Raw genomic sequence first — 26,735 nt, forward strand, 5'->3', positions numbered from 1 at the left:
ACTGATTCTGAGTCAACTCAGGTTTCATGTGCAACTCCTGGCCATGATGAAAGTAAAAATGAAACTCAGAACTACCCTTAGAAATCCTGTAAATGATAAAAAGCACAGAAAACCTCTACTAAACTGTAGGATGTAACTCACAGGCAGCACAGGGGCCTTTTACCAGTTTGGAGAAGAAGCAAGGAGTAGTTGTGCTCAAAAAGGAAAGCCATGCAATAGTCCTACTCCACAGACATACACAAAGAGCACAGGCTGCCTTAAGAAATTACACAGAAGAATGCATGGTAAACAGGAAACACCATTGTCTTTCTTACTTACCACTTCCAACTGATCCTGAAGGTGCAATGACATCATCATCATCACTGTCTTCCTCATTTGACTGCGTTACCTCTGGCTCAGGGGCTACATTCTTGACTTCTTGCTCTTGTTCCACTCTACTGCGCAAGGCCAAGATCCGATGGTGCAATGCAGCATACAACTGCCCTGTATCTTTAGAGCTTGCCTGCATTTTTTAATATTCAGAAATAAGAAAAAGGTGCATGGAATTATAACACAATAAAACACTGCTGACATAATACACAGCAGTCATGCCAAATTTCACAATATACTTTTTAGTTTTCTCATAAAGTGTTTTTCAAACCAGTCAGAATGGGCTGTGCTACACACAGCAGGACATTAGATATACAGAACTCTGGTGGTGAGAGTATATTCCTCTGCTTAGTTACAACTTTCTTTGGCTAACATACCCAGTATTTGCTGATCTCATATAGCCTTCTTCACACAGAAATCACATAGCTTTCTTGACACCTCCCAAAAGCTCATATTAAGAAGACCTTCAATTAAAATCTTGCAGATTTTTGCTGGCCTGTCAATAATTCAACTTCACACATTAGTTAATCATAATCAAGCCAACTGTTTCATGAGGAACTGGCATAAAATCTCAATATGAGATATAATGAGAAAACTCAATGAACAGACAGGCAATTATTCAAAAGTTTTTGAACAGTCTCTGTTTCAGAGGGAAGCATTTTTGACAACCTGTCAAATTCTTTCATAAGAAATAGTTTCCCCAAATTCTTTAATAAAAAATAGTTTCCACCCCATCTGACACTTGGATGCATCAACTCTGTATCTGCAAAATTCCCCTGCAATAAACTGAAATGAAAAAGTAATTCCAAACAAGACACTTTATATCAATACTAAAATCAAGAGTGAGTAACCTGATGACAGATTAACTCAAAACATTCAAAACTAGAAAAATATGGAGAAAAACTTATCCAATAATTTCACTTATTTTTCTTCATCAATGCATATTTGATATCATTAAGTTCAATTCTGGGACTCCAGATCCCAGGCCTACAAACCTAATGTCACAGGGAAAGCTGACCATTTGCTGATGCTCTCAATTTCTGATCCCTAGGAACACTAATTCTTTTGCAAGACACTTGTTCTCTTGCATCTTGTGTAAAATCAGTCTAAATCAAAAGAGTGTTCTCAGACCTCTCCAAATATGTTAGTGCTTTAGCCGGCATTAGGAATGACCTTTCTCCCTTGCTGACTGCATGATCAGATCTCAAGTGTTTTAGTAATTCTGATTGCGATTGCTGTTCCCCATTTAGTAAGCACAGAAACCACTTTCACTATCCTGTTACTGCTTTAATACACTGCATCAAAGGAAAATCAAATTTAAAATGTGTAAACCTTAAGTACTAAGGTTTGTTCCTTAGTGTTTCCTTTTCAGTGGGCACCTATTCATCCTCCCACACTGCAGACAATGACAGTTTCCCTGTGCTGAAAGTTCCACTAGATCTAATTTTAGTTAAACTACTGCATAAAATCTATTAAATAATGCCAATTTTTTTTTAATTCAGAAAAGAATCTGCATGAAACAGTCTCAGTATGTGTGAAGCAGATCCCCATGACTCCATGGGCAATGCTTTGAACAACCTGGCTTCCTAGGGCAGCCTTTGATGTGGCATTTGTTCACAATTAGCAAGACTTTTTAGACAAGCAAATCTGCCAAGTGTCTTGTCTTTGGGGCAGGGGTGATGTTAAGACAGTGTAGGGTGCAAATAAAAATGGAATGCTACCTCAGCTACAGTTTAAGTAAGCACCAACTTTAGTATGATGGTTAAGACATATACAGTACTCACTGATATAAGAAAAACTTTAACTCCTTGGTCCTCTGTATCCATGGCGGTGATCCGGATACTCTTTTCACTGGCTTTATCGATCTGCATCTGAGCCCAGAGCTTGGTATTTAAGATTAACCTGAGACTCCCCTGAGTCCTCATCACTAAAGCCAAGTTAGAAGATCAGTTAGGTGGAAAAAGACACATCAGGAAGCTCAAAACAGTCAAGACACTTGTTACTGTACAAGGTTTCAGTGTTTTTACAAATAAGCCCTCTTAGGCTTTTGTCACAACTGTAAATGAGGAGAATGTAGGCTTTGTGTGGGTTTTGGCCGGGGTAGAGTTAACTTTCTTTCCAGTCACTGGTATGGAGCTTTATTTTGGGTTTGTGCGGAACATACAGCTGATATTATAGAGGTGTTTTTGTTACTGCTGAGCAGTGCTTGCACAGAAATAAAGTCTTTTCTGCTTTTCATACTACTACACTGATGAGGAGGATGAGACATTATGGTCATAGGTTGGAGACAGGTACAATAGAAATTACCGATGATCATGTGACAAATAGCTCGGTTTATTGCTCAGTGTCCCCTTTTACAGGAGGTTCCCATGCTTGGACAACTGATTGGTCGGGATCTCTGCACTGCCTAGCTGTGCAATTACATGTCTGCATTCAGGATTGAATGGAATTGGCTGGGATTTTCTGTTTGAGTTCAAATCTATCCTATCATTGCTCACCTAGGGACTTTTTTTCTCTAACCAACCAGTCAAGCCGAATTCAATCTCTGTTTATGGGCAGATTTATCTGTCCAGCTACATACCAGCTGTGCTGTGACAAGTATGTGGGAGGTTATGAGCAGGCACAGCTGGGACAGGTGACCCAAACTGACTAAAGGGATATTCCAGACCACAAAACACCATGCTCAGGATATAAAGCAGGGGGAAGAGGAGGAAGGGAGGACATTTGGAGTGATGGTGTTTCTCCTCCCAAGTCACCATTACACATGATGGGTTCCTGCTGCCCTGGAGATGGATGAACATGTGCTTGCCCAGAGGAAGCAGTGAATTAATTTGTTTTGCTTTGTTTGCAAATTGCATGCACCACTTTTGCTTTCTTTATTGAATTGCTTTTATCTCAACCCAGGAGTTTTCTAACTTTTATACACTTCCAGTTCTCTCCCTGATCCTGCTGGAAAGAGAGAGCAAGAGGCTGCATGGGGCTTGGCTGCTGGCTGGGCTTAAACTGCAACGAGGCTATTGAAGATTATGAGTCATATCTAAAGCTATTTAGTCTGAAGCCTTATATGTTAATACCTTAAAGTTCAGCAGTGGTATCTGAGCAGATAATCTCAGGCTAATGCACATTCCTGCCAGCCTGAACAACTGTGCACTATTCAAGCAGACTTCCCTCATCACAAGCAACCCATCCAAAAGAGCCAGATCTGAATGATGTTACCATAAATTTCTAGGCAAATATTCTAGTTACTAAATATGGCTTGCTTTTATTGGGGAAAAAGTAACTGGAACATCTGCTGCAATAGAAGGGTATGAAGATACTCTCTTTGGAGGCAGTATTCACTAACTGAAGCAAAAGAAAAGGTCCAAACTGCTTCTGAGTTGCTGGAGCTATTAGAAACTTAACTGAGTGTTGCTGTGTGTCAAGAAAGAACCTTATGAAAACAGGATGACTGTCATCCAGTATCTCATTTCCCCTGGTTCCTCTTACCCAGCCGAGACTGCAATGTTCCATCATCTGTTGAGGCCATATCATTGAGTCTCAGGAGTCCTCGACCTCTTTCCACCCAAGACTGAGAGCTTTTATCAAATACAAACAGCTTGCACTGAATCTGTAATAGAAAATATGTCTATGGCATAGTGGTTGATTGAAGTAATAATATATTTCTTAGTCACCTACAGTTGAGTAAAAAATATTCAGATTTCATACTGGAATTTTTAATTGTTTATAGCTGTGGAAATCAAAACAGTCATCCTCTCTTTTGCAATAAACTTCTCAAAATATGCTGTCTGTTTTCATCAAGTTTTACTAAAAGAAGCTATACATTCTTAAAGAATAAGAGAGTTCAAAATCAAAACAACAAGTAATTTTCAAGTAATATATAAATTTTCACAGAGGAAACCTAATGTCATAGGAGACTGACTTATATCAGTCAATTCTTTTAAAAGCCTTAGGTACACACTGCACCACTGAATATGTTATTTGTTGCTGGGGAGACCCAGTAAATATAATGAAAGCAAAGCAAAATTCTTCCTGTAAGGAAGAAAGGATGAACAAACATGCTAGCTCATTATCGATTCATTATCAAAGCCTGAACAACACAAAGTCATTAATAACTGAGGTTATTAACTGAGGGTTCAGACGTTATAAAATTTAAAAGGTGTATGTATTTTTTCCAACAGTAGGAATACTGAAGGATCTTGACCTACAAGCTCCCTTTTTCTTCCATGCCAAACATCTCTATATCGCCCTCTCTAATCCAATTTCACTGTTACTGCTGAGGTTTTATACCTCAAACCATCACCCCTCAAGCTCCCCACAGATGAGCATGCACTAAGTGGAAAAGATACTTCCATTTCCATTCCCTCCATTTCTCATCTCCTTCACGCCAAAACATCTAGCTCTGTATGTTTTTGCAACATTAACATAGTTCTGTCTGTACAAGTCCCACTTGGAATTTTAATGCATTACATTTCACAAGAAAAAAAGAATTAAAGTTAAGCAAGAGGTCTGTTAAATTACAACATATTCAGGCAAGTCAGTCCTCTATTAAGTATACAACTGCCAAAAGTTGTAGTTTTCCTAAGTGAAACAGGATTCTTATCTCTTCAGTGTCTTGTTCAATTATGTGAAGCACCCAGACATTTCTGAATTAAATAGAAACAGAGATGTACCAGAAGAATCATTTAAAGACCATTTATGTCTGGTAAAAAGAAGTCCAAGAAGGTAAACATTATAGAGTACCATTTTGTAAGGTAACTGATAGGCATTAGATACTGATAGTGCAACTGTTTGGTCTCAGAAGAATAGTGCATTGTGTCTGTAAGAATAAAAAAGTTATCCTTGAAAATAACACAATTCAAATGCTGAGAAACACAATATCTCAAGGAAAAAACTAAACTATAATTGGAGTATAAAGAGAGATGGGAAAAAATACATATACCACTTCATTTTATATGAAAATCCTGCATGTTTTTCTTAAGGATACACTAGAGTTAGTAAGTATATTTAAGTTAATGAATAACTACAATGTTAAATATATCTCTATTAAAATCAGCAGTCTAAGTCATGACCAAATATCCTTCTACAACATCACTAATTCAATTAAGTATCTCAAACCAAATTCCTGAGTGTTTGTGATACAGTTTCTATTTTGCAAGAAAACTAGACTGCTGGCATAAAAAGTCCATTCCAAATTTTAGAAAATCTTCAGTAGTACAACAATTAAAGAACTTAAAATATTTAATTAATTTAAATTTTCTTCAACTAATTGTCTCACAGAACATAGAAGCTTCTATGTGATGGATTCAGGAAAGTATGCTTAAGAATCATCTGGATGGCCTATACGCTAAAATTTATTCAGAAAGAGGAAATTAAGAAACAATGGATAACAAGTTAATAAATAAGGATCTGATATAAATATCTAAATTTGCATTAAACACAAGAAAATACATTAGAGATATAGAGGAAGGCTGAATTGTAGGGAATCAGATGGTGTGCATGCACTGGACATCTGTTATGTGGGGTCAGAGACAGGGACGACACAAACTCTCAGAGATCCAGGCAACAAGAGCAATGGTTTATTATGGAGGCCTGCTGATATAGGGGGTTTGAAACTTCCTGGTTTAAACAGCTGATTGGTTGGGATCTCTCTCTGCCCAGATCTCTGGCCAGTGGTGTGCTTGCATCTAAGCTAAGGACAGGGTTGGCTGAGGATCCCCTGTATAGATTTAAATCCAACCGATCTGTGGACTTGTTACTGTGACAGACATCCATATGAATCCCCACAAACTCAAAGCTCCTCTATCCATTTCTTACCTGTAACACGTTACTTTCAGCTTCCTCCCCAGTAATCACTTCTACCTTCGCTAATAAACACTTCCTTGCTGTTGCTTTAGTATAGGCTGCTGCAGACTCTGCCAGTGATTCTGAAATATTATTAGCTGAACAACATTTTGAGCGTCTGAGAATGATTATCATAAAATTTTGTAAGATATATAAAAGTCTCACACAAGTACACCAGAATTCTGAGACCCTTTGAAATGTATAGAAAACAGACTTTAATGGAACACATTAAAAATTACTGAAATTTAAAGCAGAAGTTAAAGCTTGTCTTTTAATACTTGTTTTACAAGCATAAGGAACAAAATAGATACATTCTCAAGAAGTTATATCCATACATGCAATAGTTCAAAACCTTTGCATGGACACTTGCTTATCTGTAGATGCTCCAGCAGTACTGATACTCTTGCTAGTCATACAGCTGTGCCTACACATGGACAGTGCATTTAATTTTCTACTTCCATTTGGGCTTGCAAGCAGTTTACTTAAGAAAACCCATGGTTCCCAGAATTTCTGTAATATCTTGACAATTTGAAGTCACAGAATCCAGCAACCAGTTCTGAGTTCAAGCAACATGTGGGACACCCACTCAATGCAACATACATTTGACTCTGAAATTCAGTCACTTGAAATGAAATAGAATTGTTTAAAAAAGTTTGCCACATTTCTCCTAGGTTCTCTACCAAGTCCTACTACCAGTTCTGTTAATTCCCTCTAATTTTATTCCATTGAAGATACTCCCACAACCACAGACTGACAATGAAAAAGAAAGTGCAGCCTGCACTGTTTACTATTAGAGGATCTACAGCATCCAGCAACTTCCACACCCAGCCTGTATCTTTGGTTACAGGAGACAGAGTAAAAGCAACATAAAAATCTTATGTTTTTGAAAAGTAACAGGATATTGAAAAATGCAGTAATTTAAAAAAGGATTAACTACCATTCCTAATATAATATTTTGGTTTTCACCTTTTTCTGGCGTGGCCTCCTGAGAAGACGATTCAGACCCAGACTCTGTAGCAGCATTCTCCTTATTACTCTCTGTACTACCTTCATTTGATTTTGGTGGGCTCTATCACAGAAATAAGAGGAGGTAAACAGAAGGGAGAAAATATACACTAATTCTGCTAAACAGGACTAGTGATCAAGTACTGAGGGTAGCTCGAGTATTTATAAACCATATGGCAAAAAAAAAGAATCTCATGGACAACATGCTTTCACAGTCAAAACTATCCTACTATCTTAGCCAAGGAACTGAATGGAGTGTGACCTAAAAACCAGGTTGAATTATTTTCCCTGGAACTGATACCAAATTTCAACCCTTATTTTGAAGCTTTTTGACTTGCTTTGTTCAACATAGCAAGTCAATTTCAGCTACAGCTACTCATGTCATAATCGACTGAATCCTGCTTTGTAGTTAGACAGGTCTGAACACTCATCATTAAACGTTTCTATTTTGTTGCAGCACAGGAATACAAACAACAGCAGGAAACAGTGAGGTACTAGAAGTTATTCCTTAGGTTGGTACATCATGAACAGCATTTCCAGAATCATATCTCAGTCCTGAGGCAGCTGCTTTACTGCTGGGCTTGAAATCCCATCTGGGGGGAGTCACATTACTGAACTGCTCTGAATTTTGAGGACAAACATAAAATACCCTCTAATACTTATACTCCAATAGCCATTTTAAAGCAACGAGCTGTGCCATAAAATGCTTGGGTACAAGAACCACATGCACTACAGAGAGGGCACTGAATCTCCTTACACTGAGAGTTTGAAAGGGAAATCCTGGAAAGTATGGCTGGGCAGACAATAGCTTATAATGAACTTCCTGTGCTGCACTCAAAGTGAGTTATCTTCAAAGGAAACGACTGAAAAAACCCCATACTCAAGTGAGAAGTATAATTAAAGGCTCTCAAAATTCCTGAGTGAGAATCCATAACAAACTGCTGGCAAAATTACAACATATAAATAGTGGATACTCACTAGGACTCGCTCACTCATGTTCTGTCCAAAAACAAACTTGTTGCTAGATGCATCTGCACTGTTCGTAGAGTTCTCTACACTGAAAAAAACCCAAGAAATAAGCCAGGTTTTACAAGATAGAAAATAATACCTTTTTTATTTTCTACTAACAAAATTTCTCAGAAAGTGAGTGATTGTCACTGTCTTTAAGAAAGTAAGCACTGGTTGACACAAACCTAGGTAAAAATTAATCCAACTTAACATGAGAGCACATTCTAGTTCTACAGAATGAGAATTCTCTCAGAATGCAACAAATTATTTTTTCTCTGTCAAAATCTTCCCCTTCAGATAACTATTAACATATAAAGCAATGCTGAATGCTAAGTGAGGGCTTATTGTCTAATCATATAACATCCTTTTTTTTAAAACTGTATCCTACATGTACAGACTTGAACTACTACATAACTTTAGGTCAATTCTCTCAGAAACGGAAAGAATGGAAACAAAAGCACTTGCAAGATTATAACTGAAGCAAAGGTAGCAGGGATAAGTAATGCCTTTTATCAGACTAGCTGCAATACCACAGACTATCCAAGAAGTTTCACAATCAAATATCAGCCTTTACTTCTTCCTTACAGAATAAACTTCTTCCTCCCATTAGTATTTTTATTAACAGATTTTAAATCCTATTTAGGAAGAACAGGAGTTTTATTCTTTTAAAAGAATAAAATAATAATAAAAAACAAAAGAATTAAAAAGTCTTTGTTCCTGTCCCTTCCCATCAGGCTACCTTTTTAAGACACCAGTTTGCTCACAGAGTGAACATACAGAAGCAGACCATTCCAAATCAAGCCTACGTGCATTTCACCAAGTTTGGAGAATGGGGACTCACATCTACATGAAACCAAACAAACCTTTAAATTGTACTTATGGAGTTGCTACTTCTGATTAAGGAGATTCCTAGAACAAAGGAGATCCTCAGTGGAAGATAACTTTCCCTCCTAAGGGAATTAAATACCACAGTTCTGAGCTCCAAATCCTGGCAGAGAACTCAATGTGGCCTACCAATATCTGCCATGCCACCTAGCATATTTACAGTTTTTAAAGAATTTACAGTGTTATGCAAAGGGAAGAGCTTCCTTTTACAAGTTGATTACCATAATGCTTTGCCATCTCATCAGAAAACCAGAGCCAACTCCCCTTAGAGACAATATTGTTTTTAAGACAAGTTCAAACCTAGATTTCTTGCAATTGACTCACCAAGAATAAATCTTCCCAAAGTAAAGACTCAAATAAAATGACAGTAGGTGTCATATGAGTTGAAAAATATGAAAAAATAGTCTGGTATTTGAAGGCCACATATTAGTAGTTATTATCTGCCAAATCTGATTGAATAAGTCTGACTGTGTCTATTGGAAAGACACTGATCTGGCATCAAGAGGGAAAAGGTGTTCTCTACCTCTCCGGTACAACATCTGAAAAGTTCAGCATCAAAAGTTCATTGACTGCAAAACTGCCTACTGCCTCCTTCATGGTGAACAACAGGATCTTAAAAATGCCAAATATAAAGACAAAGAAAGCATGTATTGGTGCTTTTCCTACAATTATTTCCTTGCCTCAATCTGAATTTCAGCTTATGCCAGGAGCAGAGATGTTGCTCTGCTTCATCACTCTTGGTGGGATTTCCCCTCACATTTTTCCATTAATTCACAGCTCTGTATCTTCTGTTTTCTTATTCTTTACACTACTTAAATTTTTTCACCACTACTAAGCTAGCATCTTCACAGAGATACAGATTTCATGTATCACTACCTTAGCCACAAGTGAAGGCTGTCAGTTCAGAGGTCATTACTACGTAAGACAGGATTAGCAGTTTTCTCCTGGCTGCCTCACTTTACCTATACATCATGTTTCTTCTGATGTTACTGATGTTATTGTTATTCTTTAGAAGTTCTCTCAAAAACCTCCCACAGTTAGGCTCCTATTTATTCATACAGGCCACTCTGAAAAGGTTACTATCATGGAAAAATTTTAACTGTTCTTCCTTTTATCTGTATCTTATATGAAACCTACTGAACAACACAAATACGGTGCAGATCTCTGTTTCTGATCATTCATGAGAAGAATGTCATGCTTTTTGGTGCCATGCCTCTCATGTCATGCTTTTTGGATTTCTGAAGAGGTGTTGGTGAGGATGTGGTCAAATAAATAATATCAAATGCATCTCCCTTGAAGAGATGATTGAGGATTCCCCCAGATCTGAAGATTGCCATCTCATTCTTCAGAAGTCTAGGTTCCCACTGACCCAGTCTAAGCCCTGCATCCAATAAAGAGCAGAATCATACAGAATTTACGATAAGGAAAATAAAGAGTAAGGAGAACTGTTATATTGGTTTCCCTGTAGTCTCACCTGGAACTGATGTACTGTAGAAAATAGTTTGTTGCAGAAGGTATATCTGATGTCAGAAGGCCAGCATTCTGCACATCAGCAGTTTCATTGCTTTCATCTCCTAGCTAGAAAAAGAACAAGTATGTATCAATAATTTTAATTACGAAATTTTCAACTCACTCTACCTAAAGACAAAATTTCATCCACAAATGCTTTCTACAATAAAACAATATACGTCCCAATATTACACTTTGTTTTATCATGCTAGGAAACCTGAACAAACCCATCTTCAAGGGGAGGTACTAACAATCCAACTCAGTTATTCTATGCACAAGTTCAACCCCTGGCTCAGCCTATTTTTCCATCTTTTCTGTGAAGTCTTGGTAGCATGGGAACAGCTTAGGACCACATTTCAACTTCATTCTAACCCAAAAAGTAAGAGAAAACACCACATTCTACTGAGCTTTAGCTGTTACTCATGACTGCAGTAGATGCATTTTTTTAAAAAAAGCTTCTTATGTTACTTAACAGAATTCATTTATTAAATGTCCAGAAGACTAGTTTTATTAAACAGACAACTCTTCTGTGTTCATAGCTTTTAATTTTACATATATTCATAAACTCTTAGTCAAGAGAACAAACATGTGTTTACCTTAACTCTATCTCGTAAATTTTGCCCAAAAATGAATGCTTGCTGTGCATTTAGTTCAGCCTTCTCAGAGCAGTCATCATCTGAAGTATTGTTGGACTCCTTTTTCTGACATTCTGCTGCCTAAAGAAATTGAAAAAGGTAGCCAACGAAGTGAGTTTCGTTAAATAAAAACACCTTATGACGAGGTGAGTCACACATTCATTTACAATGACAAGCCAATAACATTTTCAGATCTACAAGGGATGTTTTGCATTTAAATAATGTCTCTGTTGTTCAGTGTTTTTCTTAGCAAATCACAGAATAGTTAAGGTTCAAAGGAATTTCTAACAATCACTTGGTCCAAACTCTGTTCAAAGCAGCACCAACTTCAAAATTCTATTAAGCTGCCCAAGATCTCTTATCAAATTTCAAAAACAATCCACGTGACAGTTTTACATTTTGGTAGTCTGGTTCTGAAACATGATTTTAAAGGGTTAAGATTTTAGCTAAGGGTTAGGGCCAATTCATATTGCAGTTAGATACACCAACAATAGGTTAATAATTATTAGATCCTTAAGCTAAACCTAATTGCTATATTACAAATAAGCCCACTTGTAGAAGGAAGTGGAGCAAGTGAACGATTATAGGAACGTACTGAAACCAGTAGAACAATGCCCAGCACCTGAACTCTATGTCAATCCATCATGAAGCAGGGGCCCTGGATTGTGCCAGAGAGTCACAGAGACCTGACAAAGACCTTCCTAACTTCATCCCTGGGACCACTGACCCAGTTCAAGACCACCAACCCAATTCAAGAGAAGAATTGAAGGACTAATAACCTCATTTTAATACAAAGCAGGAATGGGAGGTCCTGTGGTCATGCATATATATTATTTTGGGAAATAAATAGAAGGCAAAAATCCTTGTGTGATGTGGTCACGCATTTCGGGGATGACCCCCCCTCTCCCCGTGCCACCCACCAGCGTAATAAACGTATTACTTTCTAACTTTAATTAGTTAGAGAGTCTTTGTCTGTGATTTTTGGTTTTAACAACTTAATTGGCAAGCCATCCAGGAGGAGACTCTGCTCAGCTGTGAGACCACCTTGGGACATGGACCCCCTCAGGGCACCCCCAGTACATTCCTGGAAGAGTGGGCTCCACTGCCTGGACTAGTTCATCCAGCAGCAGACAAGGACTCCTGACTACTAAAATTCTGGACAAAACGGTATGTTTAAAAATTGAAGCAGTTTTAAGTAGTGACCTGTAAGGTGTATGCGTGGTCAAGAAAGGCCGTTGGTAAGTCATGGGAGAGGTCCCACACGCAACTTGTGCCTCTGTAGTGTGCTTGCAAGCTGAAGTTGCAGTTGAAATCTGGTTATCAGCAGAAAGAGTCGTTGAACTTTCGTACCGAGCTCAGGCTTTTGTTGCTAACAGAATGGGATTTTTGCCATTTGTTTTGCCGTAGAGGACTCAGTTTGCTACCAAGTGGGGCTAGCAGTCATAAGGGCAAATCCTGTTCAAAAGTTGTTATGCTGTTGTGTGAATGTGTCCTGACCGTGAGAACAATTGTGAGAGCGTTTTTTGGGACGTGCTGTTAGCGCACGACACAAGTGAGAGTTTGGACCCATGGTTCCATTTTCAGGCAACTGAAACAGCCAGGGAAAAACAAGGCGAGTGGGGTGCATGACCCTTAATAAAATCCTCTCTCTGCTGTGACTGTGTGTGTGTCTGTGTTTAAGTTATGGGGGACAGAATTTACTATAACACCTGGTGTTAACACTAAAAGGGTTCAGACTCTGAGAAATTATAGGGACGGTGCTTTGCTGTTCAGGTGTTTATATTTATGGAATTTGAAATGTAGATGTTGAGTGCTTTAGTGTAGTGTGTTTGTGTATTGTTAGACTGCACAAGGTGTTTCCTGTGGGCATAGTAAGATTGTGATGTAATTGTGTTTGGAGCTGTGGTGCTTTTTGAGGCAACACTGCCATCTTGTGTCAAAAGTTGTAAGTGTCACACGTTGAGTGCAAAGTAGTAAAACTGGTTTGTTTGGAGCCTTTGATAAGAGTTGACTTGTGGTTTTAGGTACAGGGATTGTCTTTGTAGATGCTGATTGCTAGAATCACAATAGGGGTAGTTTTGGTCTGAGAATCCAATCTGGCCAGACAGATAGGAGGAACTCCTTTTCTTCAGTGGTTTGGACTCGACTCCTGGGAGTTTGTGAGTTCAGTAAACTGGTGGATAGACAGGGGAAATGAGAGAGTATATTTAGAAGGTTTATATCAGACATCTGCTGGGGGACTAGTGGCTTTGGATCGGGAGCAATCGGCTGTAGAGAATTTAGGGTTGAGAAGGAGCGGATGGAATAACTTGCATATGTGGGAATTTTCCTGCAGCTTTTGGTGCATCTAGAGGTTGGCATTGTGCGTGGGTGTTACTGCAGTGTTTGTGCAGATCTGTGCAGGACCTTAGTACTGTTCTTCTGCTAACTGGTACAGAGAGTGTGCCCAGTGTCCACAGCTCCCTGATTGAGCTGATTTAGAATCAAAGATTTTAAAGCTGGTGTGTGGAAAGTCACATTTAGTACCCGAGTGGTAGGCTGTGTGAGAAGAAGACTGGGAAAGGACTGTACGAATCTGTGACGCCAGGTTCGGGTGGAAGTGAGACAAGAAGCAAAGGAGGACATAATAAGGATTGGCGTAGAGTGCTGGTTTTGTTAAGGAGAAGGAGAGTGATGGGAAGCAACCAGAGTAAAGAGATGCCCAAAAGTAGTCCTTTAGGGTGTATTTTGGCACACTGGAAGGAACTAGTAGGGTATGGGGGGATAGAAAATAAAAAGACCCTTGTGAAATTTACCACACAGTGGTGGCCACTTTATAGGTTTGAAGAGGGGGTAAGGTGGCTTCCAACTGGAACTCTACATTATGAGACTTTGTTACAGCTTATGTTATTTTTGAGATGGGAACAGAAATGGAAAGAGGTGACGTATGCTGACATGTTTTTCTCCCTCCAGAACCACCCTGAGTGGCAGAGGGATTGTGGGCTCAGGGCTCCCTCTGAACCCTTTGTATTGGCCCTGGAAAAAATAATGAGGCTAGTAGGGGGAGGCTGAAATGGTGCTGTAGGTGCATGCTCCATAAACCAACACTGCACACACCCAGACAAGGTACACCCTGCTGACTCAGTGGAGCAAGAGTTGGGGGATCTGTTTGAACCACCCCCTAGAAGGCAAGGGGGGCAGAGAGGGGCAGCAAACTTGGGAATAATCTCAACTCCAGCTCTTATTCCACCCCCTAAGACTTCACCCTCAATTCCAACTCCAGCTCTTGCTCCACCCTTAAACACCTCTGTCCAAATTCCAGCTCATATTCTACCTCCCACTCCAATTAAAGCCACTACTATTTCAATCCCAGCTCCAGTTTTAAGCTCAGCTGAATCAATTCCAGCTTCTATTTCAAGTTCAACCCCAGCTTTTACTCTATTCCCCACCTTGACTATTCCTAATCTTTCCAACTACCCAGCAGCGACAGTGAATAAGAGTTCACTGAGTTCACTGCCTACTCCAGAGGATCCTATAGCATTTTGGACTCAGAAACAAACTAAGAAAATTATACAGGCACTCTTGAGGGAGGCAGTAAGTCCTGAAGGGAAGACAATGTTAGTTAAAATCCCTTTTTCTACAATGGATTTAGAGGTTTGGAAAAAGATTGCTAAACATTATCGGAGTGAACTGATAGGTGTTGCAAAGAAATTAAAGTTTTGTGATTAAACAGCATCGACCTGATTACTCAGATCTCCAGCTGTTGTTGGATGCCCTAACAGAAACAGAAAAACAACTGGTTTTAAAGGTAGCTGAGGGTTTAGCAGAAGATGCTTGTAGAATAACACAGAGTAATATGAGAGATGTCTTTCTTCTTCAGGATCCACATCAGAATGCTAATGATGTTAGTGATATGGAAAGACTAGAGGATTATCAGGAGTTCGTACAAAGGGCAATTCCTAAAACAATAAACTGGTCAGCCCTATATACAATTAAGCAAGGTCCCTCCAAAACACCTTCTGAATTTCTAGAACATTTGCAGGATGCAATGCATCATTGTACAACCTTTGATCCTGAGTCTGAGGAAGGGATACAACATCTAGAGGGTTTATTAGACGCAAACTTCAGAAGATACAGGGTTTGACAGCGTGAGATTTAGCGACTTTGCTAAAAGAGGCATGGAGAATATTTAGTAACTGGGAAGAAAAGTGCAAAGAAGGGATGAAAAAATTATTAGCAGTAGTAAGGGAAGAAGAAAAAGGGAAATGTGGACAAGGGCCACTAAGGCAGGGACCACCTCGGCTAAGGAGAGATCAATGTGCATTCTGCAAGAGATCTGGACGCTGGAAGAAGCAGTGCCCGGAACAAAGAAAAGCTGATGAACAAAGACGAGATCAAAAAGGGAGGTGGTGGTTGCCCATGTTAAAGAAGACTGATGTGGACTGGAGGATCTTACCCTAGGAGACCCTCTGGTTATAATGAAACTAGGGAACAAGGAAAAGGAAATGGAATTTCGGATAGATACAAGGGCAACATATTTGGTGCTAAATAAAGCTTTAATACCGATAACAGATGATTATGTCATGGTAAAGGGGGCAACTGGCCAATTTGAAAGAGCTTATTTTTTGTAGGCCATTGAAATTTAAATTTGGGAAACAATGGGGAATTCACAAGTTCTTATATATGCCCAATGCTCCATCAGCACTTTTGGGTAGAGATTTATTGGAACAATTAGAAGCAAAAATAATATTCAAAAATGGAGAGATTACTTTGGAGGTTAAGGACCAACAATATATGGAATTGTTAAGCCTGATATTAATAACCAATGAGGCTTAAGTTGAAAGTGAAGATGAGATTCAGGAAAATACTGGATCAAGTATTTCCTGGGGTGTAAGCTTCTAACATACCAGGGAGAGCGAAGAATGCACCCCCAGTACAAATTAGGCTTAAAGAAGGAAAACAACTAGTTAGGGTCAAGCAGTACTGTTTGAGAAAGGAAGACAGAGAAGAGATTAGCCCTGTAATAGAACACTTTTTACAGATAGAGCTATTAAAAGAGTGTCAGTCTGAGTTCAATACTCCTATTTTACCTGTTAAAAAGCCTGATGGATAATACCAAATAGTACAAGATTTAAGAGCTGTTAGTAAGATAACTGAGGATTTATACCCAGTAGTTGCCAACCCCCTACACTCTGCTAACTCGTTTAACATCTGAACTAACATGGTTTACTGTTTTAGATTTGAAGGATGCTTTCTTTTGCCTTCCTCTCCACGAAGCCAGCCAGAAAATTTTTGCATTTGAATGGGAAAACCCCAAAACGGGATGCAAAACCCAGCTCACCTGGCCTGTTCTGCCTCAAGGGTTCAAGAACTGCCCTACGATATTTGGAGAATAGCAAAAGATCTGGAATCTTAGGAAGCTCCATCAGAAGGACAGCTGTTACAGTATGTAGATGACCTGGTGGTAGCTACCAAAACTCAAGAGGCATGTGCGGAGTGGACAGTAAGCCTCTTAAACTTTTTGGGCCTACAGGGATATCGAGTATCCTAGAAGAAAGCCCAGATGGTGAAGCAAACAGTTGTTTATTTGGGTCACGAGGTTAGTGCTGGACAAAGAACTTTAGGATGGGATCTCAAGGAAGCAGTATGCCAGACCCCAAAGCCCCAGACAGTAAAAGAACTGAGAACCTTTTTGGACTGGGTGGTCCAGGCTGTGGGTTTATAATTACGGACTGTTGGTCAAACCCCTATATGCTTTGATTATGGAAGGAAACAGAGATCTCCAATGGACAAAAGAAGCAACACAAACCTTCAGGCAGCTGAAGAAGGCCCTTATGTCAGCTCCAGCCCTGGGACTTCCAGGTGTGAGTAAACCATTCTTTTTGTTTTCTCATGAAAAGCAGAGAATTGTTTTGGGAATACCGGCACAAGATCTGGGCTCGTACTGCAGGGCAGTCACCTACCTCTCTAAGCAGCTGGATGCAGCAGCTGAAGGATGGCCAGGGTGCCTCAGAGCAGTTGTGGCAGTGAACATCCAGGAAGCATACGAGTTCACCCTGGGCCAGAAGATGACTGTGCTAGTGTCCCACACAGTGTCTGTAGTGCTGGAAGTAAAGGGGGAACATTGGCTCTCCCCATAGAGATTCCTGAATACCAAGCCATAATGGTGGAACAAGATGATGTAGAAATTGTGGTAACTAACATTGTGAGCCCAGCTTCTTTCCTCCATGGTAGTATGGGAGAACCGGTGATCCATGACTGCCTGGACAATATTGAAGCTACCTACTCCAGTCGCCTGGATCTGAAGGACACCCCTCTCAAGGACACTGAGACCTGATTTACTGATGGAAGCAGCTACGTCATCAGCGGAAAAAGGCATGCTGGGTATGTGGTTACCACAAGCCGAGAGGTAAAAGAGTCTGGATCATTACCAACCAACACCTCAGCACAGGAGGCTGAAATAATTGCCTTAACCCAGGCTTTAGAGCTGGCAAAAGGAAAGAAAATCAATATTTACACAGACTCAAGGTATGCATTTGGGGTAGTTCATGCACATGGATCCATCTGGAAGGAAAAAGGACTGTTGATGTCACAAGGAAAAAGCATTAAACATGCACAACAGATAATGAAACTGGCAGTCCAGCTACCTGAAAAGGTAGCCATCATGTACATCAAAGGACACCAAAAAGCGAGTTCTGAATTGGAGGAAGGAAATGAATTGGCAGACAGAGAGGCAAAAGAAGCAGCTAAAGGTGAGGTAACTGTTGAGACAGTTGAGGCAGCCTTAATCCCAAATGGACAAATTTCTGTTGAAGGTAAGCCAAAAAACAGTAAAAAAGCAAAAAAGGCTTGCTGAGAAAGAAAATGGAAGTTATAATCAAGAGGGGTGAGCTGTTACAGATGAAGGGAAAGGAAGGCTTGTGATCTCCTCTTACATGCTATGGTCATTATGTTCATGAAAGATGAACATGAGAAAACACACTGGGGAATAGATGCCTTGTATAATTACTTGAAAGACAGAATCCTAGCCAGAAACTTGCAAAGTACAGCGATTCAGGTGACTTGTCAATGTAGCCTTTGCCTCCAAACTAATCCCAAAAATATTCCTGAACCAAAGCTTGGGCAAATTGGAAAAGGATATGGACCTGGGCAGCAATGGCAAATTGCTTTTTCAGAACTACCCAGGAAAGGGGGGAGGTACTAATACCGACTGGTGTTAACAGATATCTTTTCAGGGTGGCCAGAAGCTTTCCCTACGAGAACTGCCAAAATGTGGGAGGTAACCAAAGCAATGTTACAAGAAATAATACTGCATTTTGGAGTCCCAGCCATGATGTCTTCAGATGGAGGCACACATTTTATTTCAAAAATTGTGCAGCAAACTAGCCACCATTTAGGCATAGACTGGGAACTTCATACTCCATATCATCCTCAGTCAAGCGGTCCAGTGGAGAAAATTAATCACTTGATTAAGCGGCAAATAGTAAGACTGGGACAAGAGGCAAAGTTACCTTGGCCTCAGGCTCTTCCATTAGCATTATTATGAATCTGGACCAAACCAAGAGCAAAGGAAAAATTGAGTCCCTTTGAAATACTGTATGGAAGGCCATATGGAATTCAAGAAGGGACAACAACCATTCAAGTAGAGGAAGAAAGCCTACACAAATATGTGGTGGGCCTTAACAAACAGCTAAGAGAAATTGAGAAACATGCGGCTAAGGCTCAAAGCAGATAATTAGATGGACCAGTACATGATGTACAGCCTGGGGATTATGTATATGTTAAGTGTTTTCTAGAGAAGACTCTGGAACTGCAGTGGGAAGGACCATTCCAAATGCTCCTCACCACCTTTACTGCAATCAAGATTAAGGGACAAAGCACCTGGATCCATCATTCCTGAGTGAGGAAGGCTTCCGAGGGACTCTGGAAAGTTATACCAGGTGACAACGAACTGAAATTGAAACTTTCTCAGGAAAATAAATAGGGTGTGGGTGAAATGATAAGCATAGTTTACGAATAAAAGTTTGTAGTTATAATGGATAATCAAGTAGGTGTAGCCTGGAGAGTTGTGGCATTTGTGATTATCACTATAGCCATGGCTAATGCAGTACCGCTTGCATATAATGTGACTGGTATAGATAAGTGCCAAGGGAAAGCCTATGACTCTGACTCCTTTAAGTCTGTATCGGATGCTAAAAGTTACAAATGAAACGGTGTGGGAAAGGAAAGATGTTTGGGGATGTGAATATGCGTTTGTCCAGGATGGGTTTCATAAATTTCATCAACAACCCATGACTTATTCAAATTGGTCCTGAATGCTGTGATAAACGCTTAACCAATTGTCCAGAGTTTAGACTCAAAATAGAAGGTTGTACAATCAAGGATTCTAAGACTGATTAGAGTATAACTCAATTTTGTACTGCTTCCTGAATGGACAGGGTTAATAACTCAACCAGTACCAACACTGAAAGAAACCATGACTACTCAAATCACCCTAGAACACATGGTTCCCATAATGACCAAAATGGGACTGTATGCTGTTAAGAAGACCAGAATTCAAAAATTGCTAATTAATTCAAAAATTGCTAATTAATCCAAAATGGTCATTAAAACAGGTAGAGATGGCAATGCAAGTGAATGCCTCTGCCATTTGTGCTCCATTTTTAAAGACCTCCTTTATGGACTGGACCACCCGGCTGCAGAATTGTATGCCTTATATGTCTAGACAGAAGAAACACCTTACTGGATTATTAAGAATGGGACATGGAGTTCTAAATACAATGGATTCAGAAGTATTAATGAACAAACTGACAGCACTTGGTGGTGATGTGGTTAAATTGCAACAACCCTTACAATCTTACTTGTTGGCATTAGGTCCCAAACAGCTGAAATTGTCCAAAATATTACCAGAATGGGAAAATATGGAAGAGTGAGATCATCAATTGATAATTCATATTTTAGGCACAGCTAGTGGGAACATTTCTTTGGTTTTTGGGTGTACACAGGCACAAATAAGGATGCAATCAGTGGCAGCCTCAATCATTAGGGACGGGGAAGACAGCATATTCCCTGCTGGAATTTATAAAGTTGTTTGGGATAATGCCTCGGATTTAGAAAAAGAGCTTCAACCCGGGTGGGTTTTAGTGAATTAAACTTATGATCCCATGATGAGTATGGTAACAGCTTTTGTTTTAACCATATACGATGCATCAGTGAGCTTGATATATCCAATTGTTCCTTCAGGGCTAAATCATGAGGGGACCATACTATATCCTTTTGAACACAGAATGTGGGCACTAAAGGTTGAAAGAATGTAGCAAACTCTTAACTTAGAACCCTGCTCAATGAGAGAACAATTGGGGTTCGTATGTGAAGGCAATGTAAGTGATGGTAAAGATACCTGTTTAGATAGAGAGCAAAGCATTTGTCACTTTGAAATGCATCCCATTAACCAGACAACCTTGCTAGTGTATACAGCACAAGGTTGTGCCTGCCTCAGAATAGCATGCTCTACTATAATGGTGGATGAAATCACTGTGAATGAAATTCAATTTATCTTGTCCATTTGTAACTTTGTCAAAATTGAGGGATGTGATTTTTCCTATCAGGCACCTGTCATACCATACCAACATAAAAAGGCAAATTTGATTACTGTGCAAGAAATATCACCCATGCCTATAGGGATGAACTTAGCTTTAGTTACCCAATTGTTGAAGCATCATGAATTAAAGAGAATTCTTAAAGAAATTAAAGATGAAGGAAGAAAAACTTTGATTACAATACACCATGACACAGAGACTATACGGAGAGTATTTAAAAGATTGGAAGAAGGTCCATCCCATCATTGGTGGGATGTGCTTTTTGGGTGGTCTCCAACAGCAACTGGCTTGCTCAATACCTTGGTTCATCCAATTATTAATTTACTTAGGTTAGTATAAGTTTGATTTTGTCTATTATAGTACTTGTTTGGAATTGCAGATAGTTGTGATGAGTAGCACCTTTAACTTCAATATCGAGAGCATAGGGTACAGTTCTAACAGACCCCTACTGTGCAGCTTTGCTAGATGAAGAAGATTCTGTATATCAGTAAAAGAATTTACTAACTTTGAAGGAGTGGGCAATGAATTATGATTTTAAAGGGTTAAGATTTTAGCTAAGGGTTAGAGCCAATTCATATTGCAGTTAGATACACCAACAATAGGTTAATAATTATTAGATCCTTAAGCTAAACCTAATTGTTATATTACAAATAAGCCCACTTGTAGAAGGAAGTGGAGCAAGTGAACAATTATAGGAACGTACTGAAACCAGTAGAACAATGCCCAGCACCTGAACTCTATGTCAATCCATCATGAAGCAGGGGCCCTGGATTGTGCCAGAGAGTCACAGAGACCTGACAAAAGACCTTCCTAACTTCATCCCTGGGACCACTGACCCAGTTCAAGACCACCAACCCAATTCAAGAGAAGAATTGAAGGATTAATAACCTCATTTTAATACAAAGCAGGAATGGGAGGTCCTGGGGTCATGCATATATATTATTTTGGGAAATTGATTTTTGGTTTTAACAATTCAGTTCAATGTTCAACTACACTAAGTATGACAGTTATGTCCTAAAACCCATCTGGAATCCCCTTCACACCACATCTGCAGCTTCTCACCTGTTTGATAGACACTTCCTTATTTTATTCTCATCTTGCCACCACCTATCACTTGAGAGCTGAGAGCTCTCTCCAATTCCCCTGTCCTAGTCCAAGCAGAACATACTCAGCTTTTTCATTCTCTCATCACTCTTCTTGTGCTCCAGCCACTAGTCACCTTAGTGATTTTTAAGTGTTTTTCATGTAGTGTCAAGCCCCAAATTATATATGGTATTCCTGATGCCATCCACCAGTGGCACAAAAAGGGAAAGATCACTTCCTAAGCCTAATGCATGCAGTTTTAGTAAAGCAGCGCATAAGTCCTCTTAATCAATAAAAGGATACACTACTTATTCATGTTCAATCTACTGTTCTTCACTGCTGCACAGCACCTGAAGGTTCTTGAGCTTTTTGTTCTCCTAAGGACTTTCTATTCTGCACCTCTGCCACCTGCTTTCCACAAGTGGCTTTGTGACTTCTCCCTGCACACGCCGTGGTGGCACATTTCCTGATTATTCCCATACCATAGTTCTTGTTCCACTATACTCAGAGCCTTGCACTTACAAAACTCTAAAGTAGTGTTGGAAAACAATTGCAACCTGCATGGGAATCACTCCCTCCTGCTTCTGTCCTAACTTCCTACTCCATAGCTTTTAACACTGATGGGAAGACCCAATGCTATGCACACACAAAGCCTCAGAAGTGACCTACATACAGCAATTGCCTCTCAGCAAGGCACACTTCCATCAGCATCAACAGCATCATAAGTAGAAAAAAACCCAAAACCACAGGAAGTCTGAGCATATTATGAAGAAAACTATATAGTTACTATGGGAACTTGGTTATTAGGGAGTACCTAATAATTAGGGAGTACCTGCTCCACTGGAGAGGACACTCAGGGGGAAGATGCCTGTCTAGGGAACTCATTACTAGCCTTCATGGCTGGCCAATGTGAAGTTTTTCTTTTTCTTTCCCTTTTTGATCTCCCTTCTTCCAAAATAAAATAACTGTCACTATCAGCTATAGATCTGCTAATAAATTCTGTACGTGAGAATTTGTCTCAACATTTTTCATGCAGTATCAGGATCTCCAAGACTTGTCTGCACAGCTGCTTTCAGGACAGTCCCTCTTCAGTCCTTGTGACACATGGGTTCTTTCACCTCAGATACAGAACTTTGCATTTGCTAACCATCAGCTAGTTTTTCTCAGCTTGTTTTTCCAACCTGCTGAGATCCTGCTGAAGAGCCCCTACCTTCCAACATACTGACCATTTCCCCTTCCCACAGTATACTAGTATCCACAAACATAACAAGATTTATTCCACCTTGCCAGGTTGTTTGTGTATACGTTGAACAGTCCTAAGGAATGCCTCTAGTGATTGACACTTGTCAGACTTCCAATCACTGGCTGCTACCCTCAAAGCTCATGGCTTCAGCCAATTTATCACCCACTTTTAAATTCCACCCAACCAGTACAGCTCTCTCCATTTTGGCTATGACAATGATACTTCAGACCATACAAAGATTTTGCCTAAAGTCAAAATCAACAAGTAGGACTCTCTGCAAAGCAAATAATCTCAGAGGATAAAAACTCATCAGGTTGGTCTCTGTTTTATCTATGCTGGCTGTTCGCAATCCCTTTAAGGTGCCTCATATCCTAGGACTCCTTCACCACAAAGAGAGAGGAAGGAGCTGAGCCATTTCTACTTTCCTAGAACCTCTTTCTTGCCATTTGTGGAAACGTGCGCCATGCTTTCTTCTTTCCAAGTAACTGGGACCCACCACAGTACCATAACTCTCTGAGGACAGCTAGTGCTCTCACACAAGCACCCCTCAGCTCCCTGTCCTGAATTCATTTTCTTCCCAGTACAACACTGGCACAACACTGTATTTTGAATCCGGGAAGAGAATAATCATGATCACACACTGGTATTTTGGTTGTGGCTCAGTTGTGCTCACCCCAAGTCAAGGACTTCTCTGTGTCTCATGCTCTGCCAGCGAGGAGTTGCACAAGAAGCTGGGGCAGGACGGAACACAGCCAGGACAGCTGACCCGAACTGGCCAGGGAGATATTCCACACCATAAAACATCCTCCCTAGTGTGTAAACTGGAGGAGCTGCTGGTGAGGGGCTGCTGGCTGCTGGGAGACAAGCTGGGCACAGATCAGCGGGTGCTGAGCACCTACACTGGGCATCACTTCTTTTCTTTGTGTTTTATCTGTCTCTCTCCCCTTTTCATTACAATTATTATTATTATACTTAACTCTGTTTCAACACTTAAATAACTGTTCTTATCTCAGTCCACTAGCTTTACTTTTTTCCTGATTCTTCTCACCATCCGAACTGAGTAGAGGGAGTGAACAAGTGGCTCCATGGTACTTGTGGTGGTACTTGGCTGCCAGCTGGGGTTAAACCATTACTCCTCCCTCTGCACCCATGGATACATCCTGTCTCATCCTATGGACCTGTGCATGTCAAATTGTCTAAAACAGTCCTTAATCAAATTTAGTGTAATAATTTTCTCCCTCAAGCTTCCCCTAAAAAGAGGATTTGGTAGACGTGACCGCAGACCTCTTCAGTAGAAAACAAGACAAAGGCATTGAGTACCTCGGATTTTTTTTCTTTTTTTTCACCACTAGGTTCCCTTTAACATTTTGCAGAAGGCCTACGATTTTCCTTCATTTTACCTTTGCTGCCAGTACCAGTGGAAGCCTTGTTTGCAGCTTTTCATTCCCTGTAATTCCCAACTCCAGCCAAATTTAGGCTTTCCCAGTTCTCCCACACATCCAGGCAATCCTTCTGTACACTTCTCAGGTATCTTGACTGCTTTCACGAGATACATGCACATTCTCTTTCTGGATTTAAGGAGCTCCCAAGCCCATACATGCTGGCCTCCTCCCAAACTTGCAGAGTTTCAAGCGCTTTGGGATAAGTTATTCATTCTCTAAGATGTTTGTCCATGCAGGTAATGAGTTCTCATGAGCTCTGCTGTCCTTCAGAATCCTACCAACCAGCTCAGTAAACAACCTGAAGCCTGGTGAAGGTTCACTTTGATCTCCCACTTGTTGGCTTCCCCTCTGGTCTTAATCTATAAAGCCTTGACCAATTCAGTGCCTTCCCAAAACAAAGCCTCTGCATTCACACAGTTTCTTTTAGCATAGCAGAACCTATCCTTGTCTGTCTTTCCAGCTTTATTTCCTAAAATATTTATGTCTGTCACCTTGAGTCTCCTTCTCCAACTTACCTTGTCTTCAGAGTCTGAACTTTTCAATGTTGCATCACTTGGTGATTCTGATGTGGCTGCAGAATCTGGAGGGATATTTACACCATTGGTGCCACTGCTGAGAACTGTAACACAGAAACAAAAAAAAAAAAAAAAAAGTGAACTCTCTAGATATTTAGACTGCCATAAATTTTTTTCTTATGCAAATAGCATGTAGTTTTCTTGTTTAAGTCCATTAAACGTTGTAATGTAAACTAAAAATTTCCCACAATATTTTGCAAGAGACATGAGGACCACAATTCAGCAATTCTTAGCAGAATCAAAATTCCAAATGCAGAAAACCAAGTCAGCAAATTAATCTATACAAATGTTGTAAAGACTTCAATATGTACAACTTCAAGCAACCATCCTTCTTCAGTCTAATACTGTTCACAGCCAGCAGGGTTTGTCTTCAGATTGATCTACCTGCTCACATACTGAACTCTCACTGAAAATTTTACCCCAATACTAAGTCCTCTGTAGAGTCCAATCTGTGTCAGGAGGCATGTCATGAAATCAAGCTAGAAATATTAGGTTCTATGCCAGATTCTGCATTAACTGAAGTTACTCCTGTTTCTGTTCAACTAAACTTCCACATAACAAACGGCATCAGACTGGGGAAACATGGGGTTTAGGATACAGGGACTTTAAACAGCTTTTCGCATTAACTTCCACACTTTTATCATGTGTATTTCCATCAGCTACATCAAATTCCATAATTCCATAATACAATAAAAATTATATGAATGACCAAACTTAAAAATTAAAATTCTATGTTCAGAATTAAATTTGTACTTCAAAGCCCCAACAGCAAAATGGTCCTCAAGCCCAGAGGCACCTCTCACTGATTTAGGTACTTTATTGTTGATCAATTACCAGTAACAGCTTATTACACCGTGGTCAATGCTGTCATTTGAGACTGACTGCTATACCACACTGTTAAAAGTCTTTTTATTTCAAAACGTAAGTATGGATTACATCAAAGTTAGAGGCCTGGCAACATCAGACAGTCACCCTACACAAGATCTGAAGGCTCCACTATGTTATCTTTCACATAATACAGATACACTTACTATTTAAGATGTTTCTTTTCTGAAAGGAGAAAACTAGAAAAACCAAGGTGGGTGTTGAGTAAAAGCAAGCCACTACACTAAACAAATTCACTGTTTTTGTTCTCTCTCCACTGTATTTAGAAAGCAAAAGCATTATTTACCCATCTGTGAGAAAGCTTTTGGCTGCGGTGCCTGTAGTACTGCTGGACGGAGCACACTTCGCTGCTGTTCCTTTGGTTTCTGGCTAGGGAGACCTGCAAGTGCAAGGTTTTTTCAAGAAGTATAAAGTTTTAAAGTTGGAAAATTCAACTTCATCTAATCTTCTCTAACTGCTTCCGACAGAACACACAATTAAAAACAGACACTAGAAAAGCTTCTACTCACTTCTTTTCCATCACTCCTTACTCAGCCTCAAAAGAGAGTTAGTCCCATATTTCCTAGCCTAAAAAGACACTTTAAAATATATTGTCTACCTTATCCAGGAAAGCACAGAAAGAAAGTAATCCAGAAATAAAAGCCAAAATGTAAGAGAATTCCAGTAATCCTATTTAT

General features: G+C 39.8%; 1 protein-coding gene across 4 annotated transcripts in view; it reads right to left on the bottom strand.

Moving 5' to 3' along the window:
* The window catches only part of RANBP3 (RAN binding protein 3), a 65,962-nt gene that overhangs the window by 4,916 nt on the left and 34,311 nt on the right, over positions 1 to 26,735 (bottom strand). For all 4 annotated transcript variants that reach the window (XM_036399278.2, XM_036399277.2, XM_036399280.2 and 1 more), the window contains 10 exons: positions 26,345 to 26,437; positions 25,114 to 25,217; positions 11,214 to 11,333; positions 10,583 to 10,686; positions 8,194 to 8,272; positions 7,177 to 7,279; positions 6,184 to 6,308; positions 3,856 to 3,976; positions 2,154 to 2,296; positions 319 to 502 (listed from right to left, as the gene is read on the bottom strand). In XM_036399278.2, coding sequence (XP_036255171.1) covers positions 319 to 502; positions 2,154 to 2,296; positions 3,856 to 3,976; positions 6,184 to 6,308; positions 7,177 to 7,279; positions 8,194 to 8,272; positions 10,583 to 10,686; positions 11,214 to 11,333; positions 25,114 to 25,217; positions 26,345 to 26,437 — 1,176 coding nt within the window. The remainder of the gene's footprint in view (positions 1 to 318; positions 503 to 2,153; positions 2,297 to 3,855; positions 3,977 to 6,183; positions 6,309 to 7,176; positions 7,280 to 8,193; positions 8,273 to 10,582; positions 10,687 to 11,213; positions 11,334 to 25,113; positions 25,218 to 26,344; positions 26,438 to 26,735) is intronic.

Source organism: Molothrus ater, chromosome 26 (genome assembly GCF_012460135.2).
Source record: "Molothrus ater isolate BHLD 08-10-18 breed brown headed cowbird chromosome 26, BPBGC_Mater_1.1, whole genome shotgun sequence".
Lineage (NCBI taxonomy): Eukaryota > Metazoa > Chordata > Aves > Passeriformes > Icteridae > Molothrus > Molothrus ater.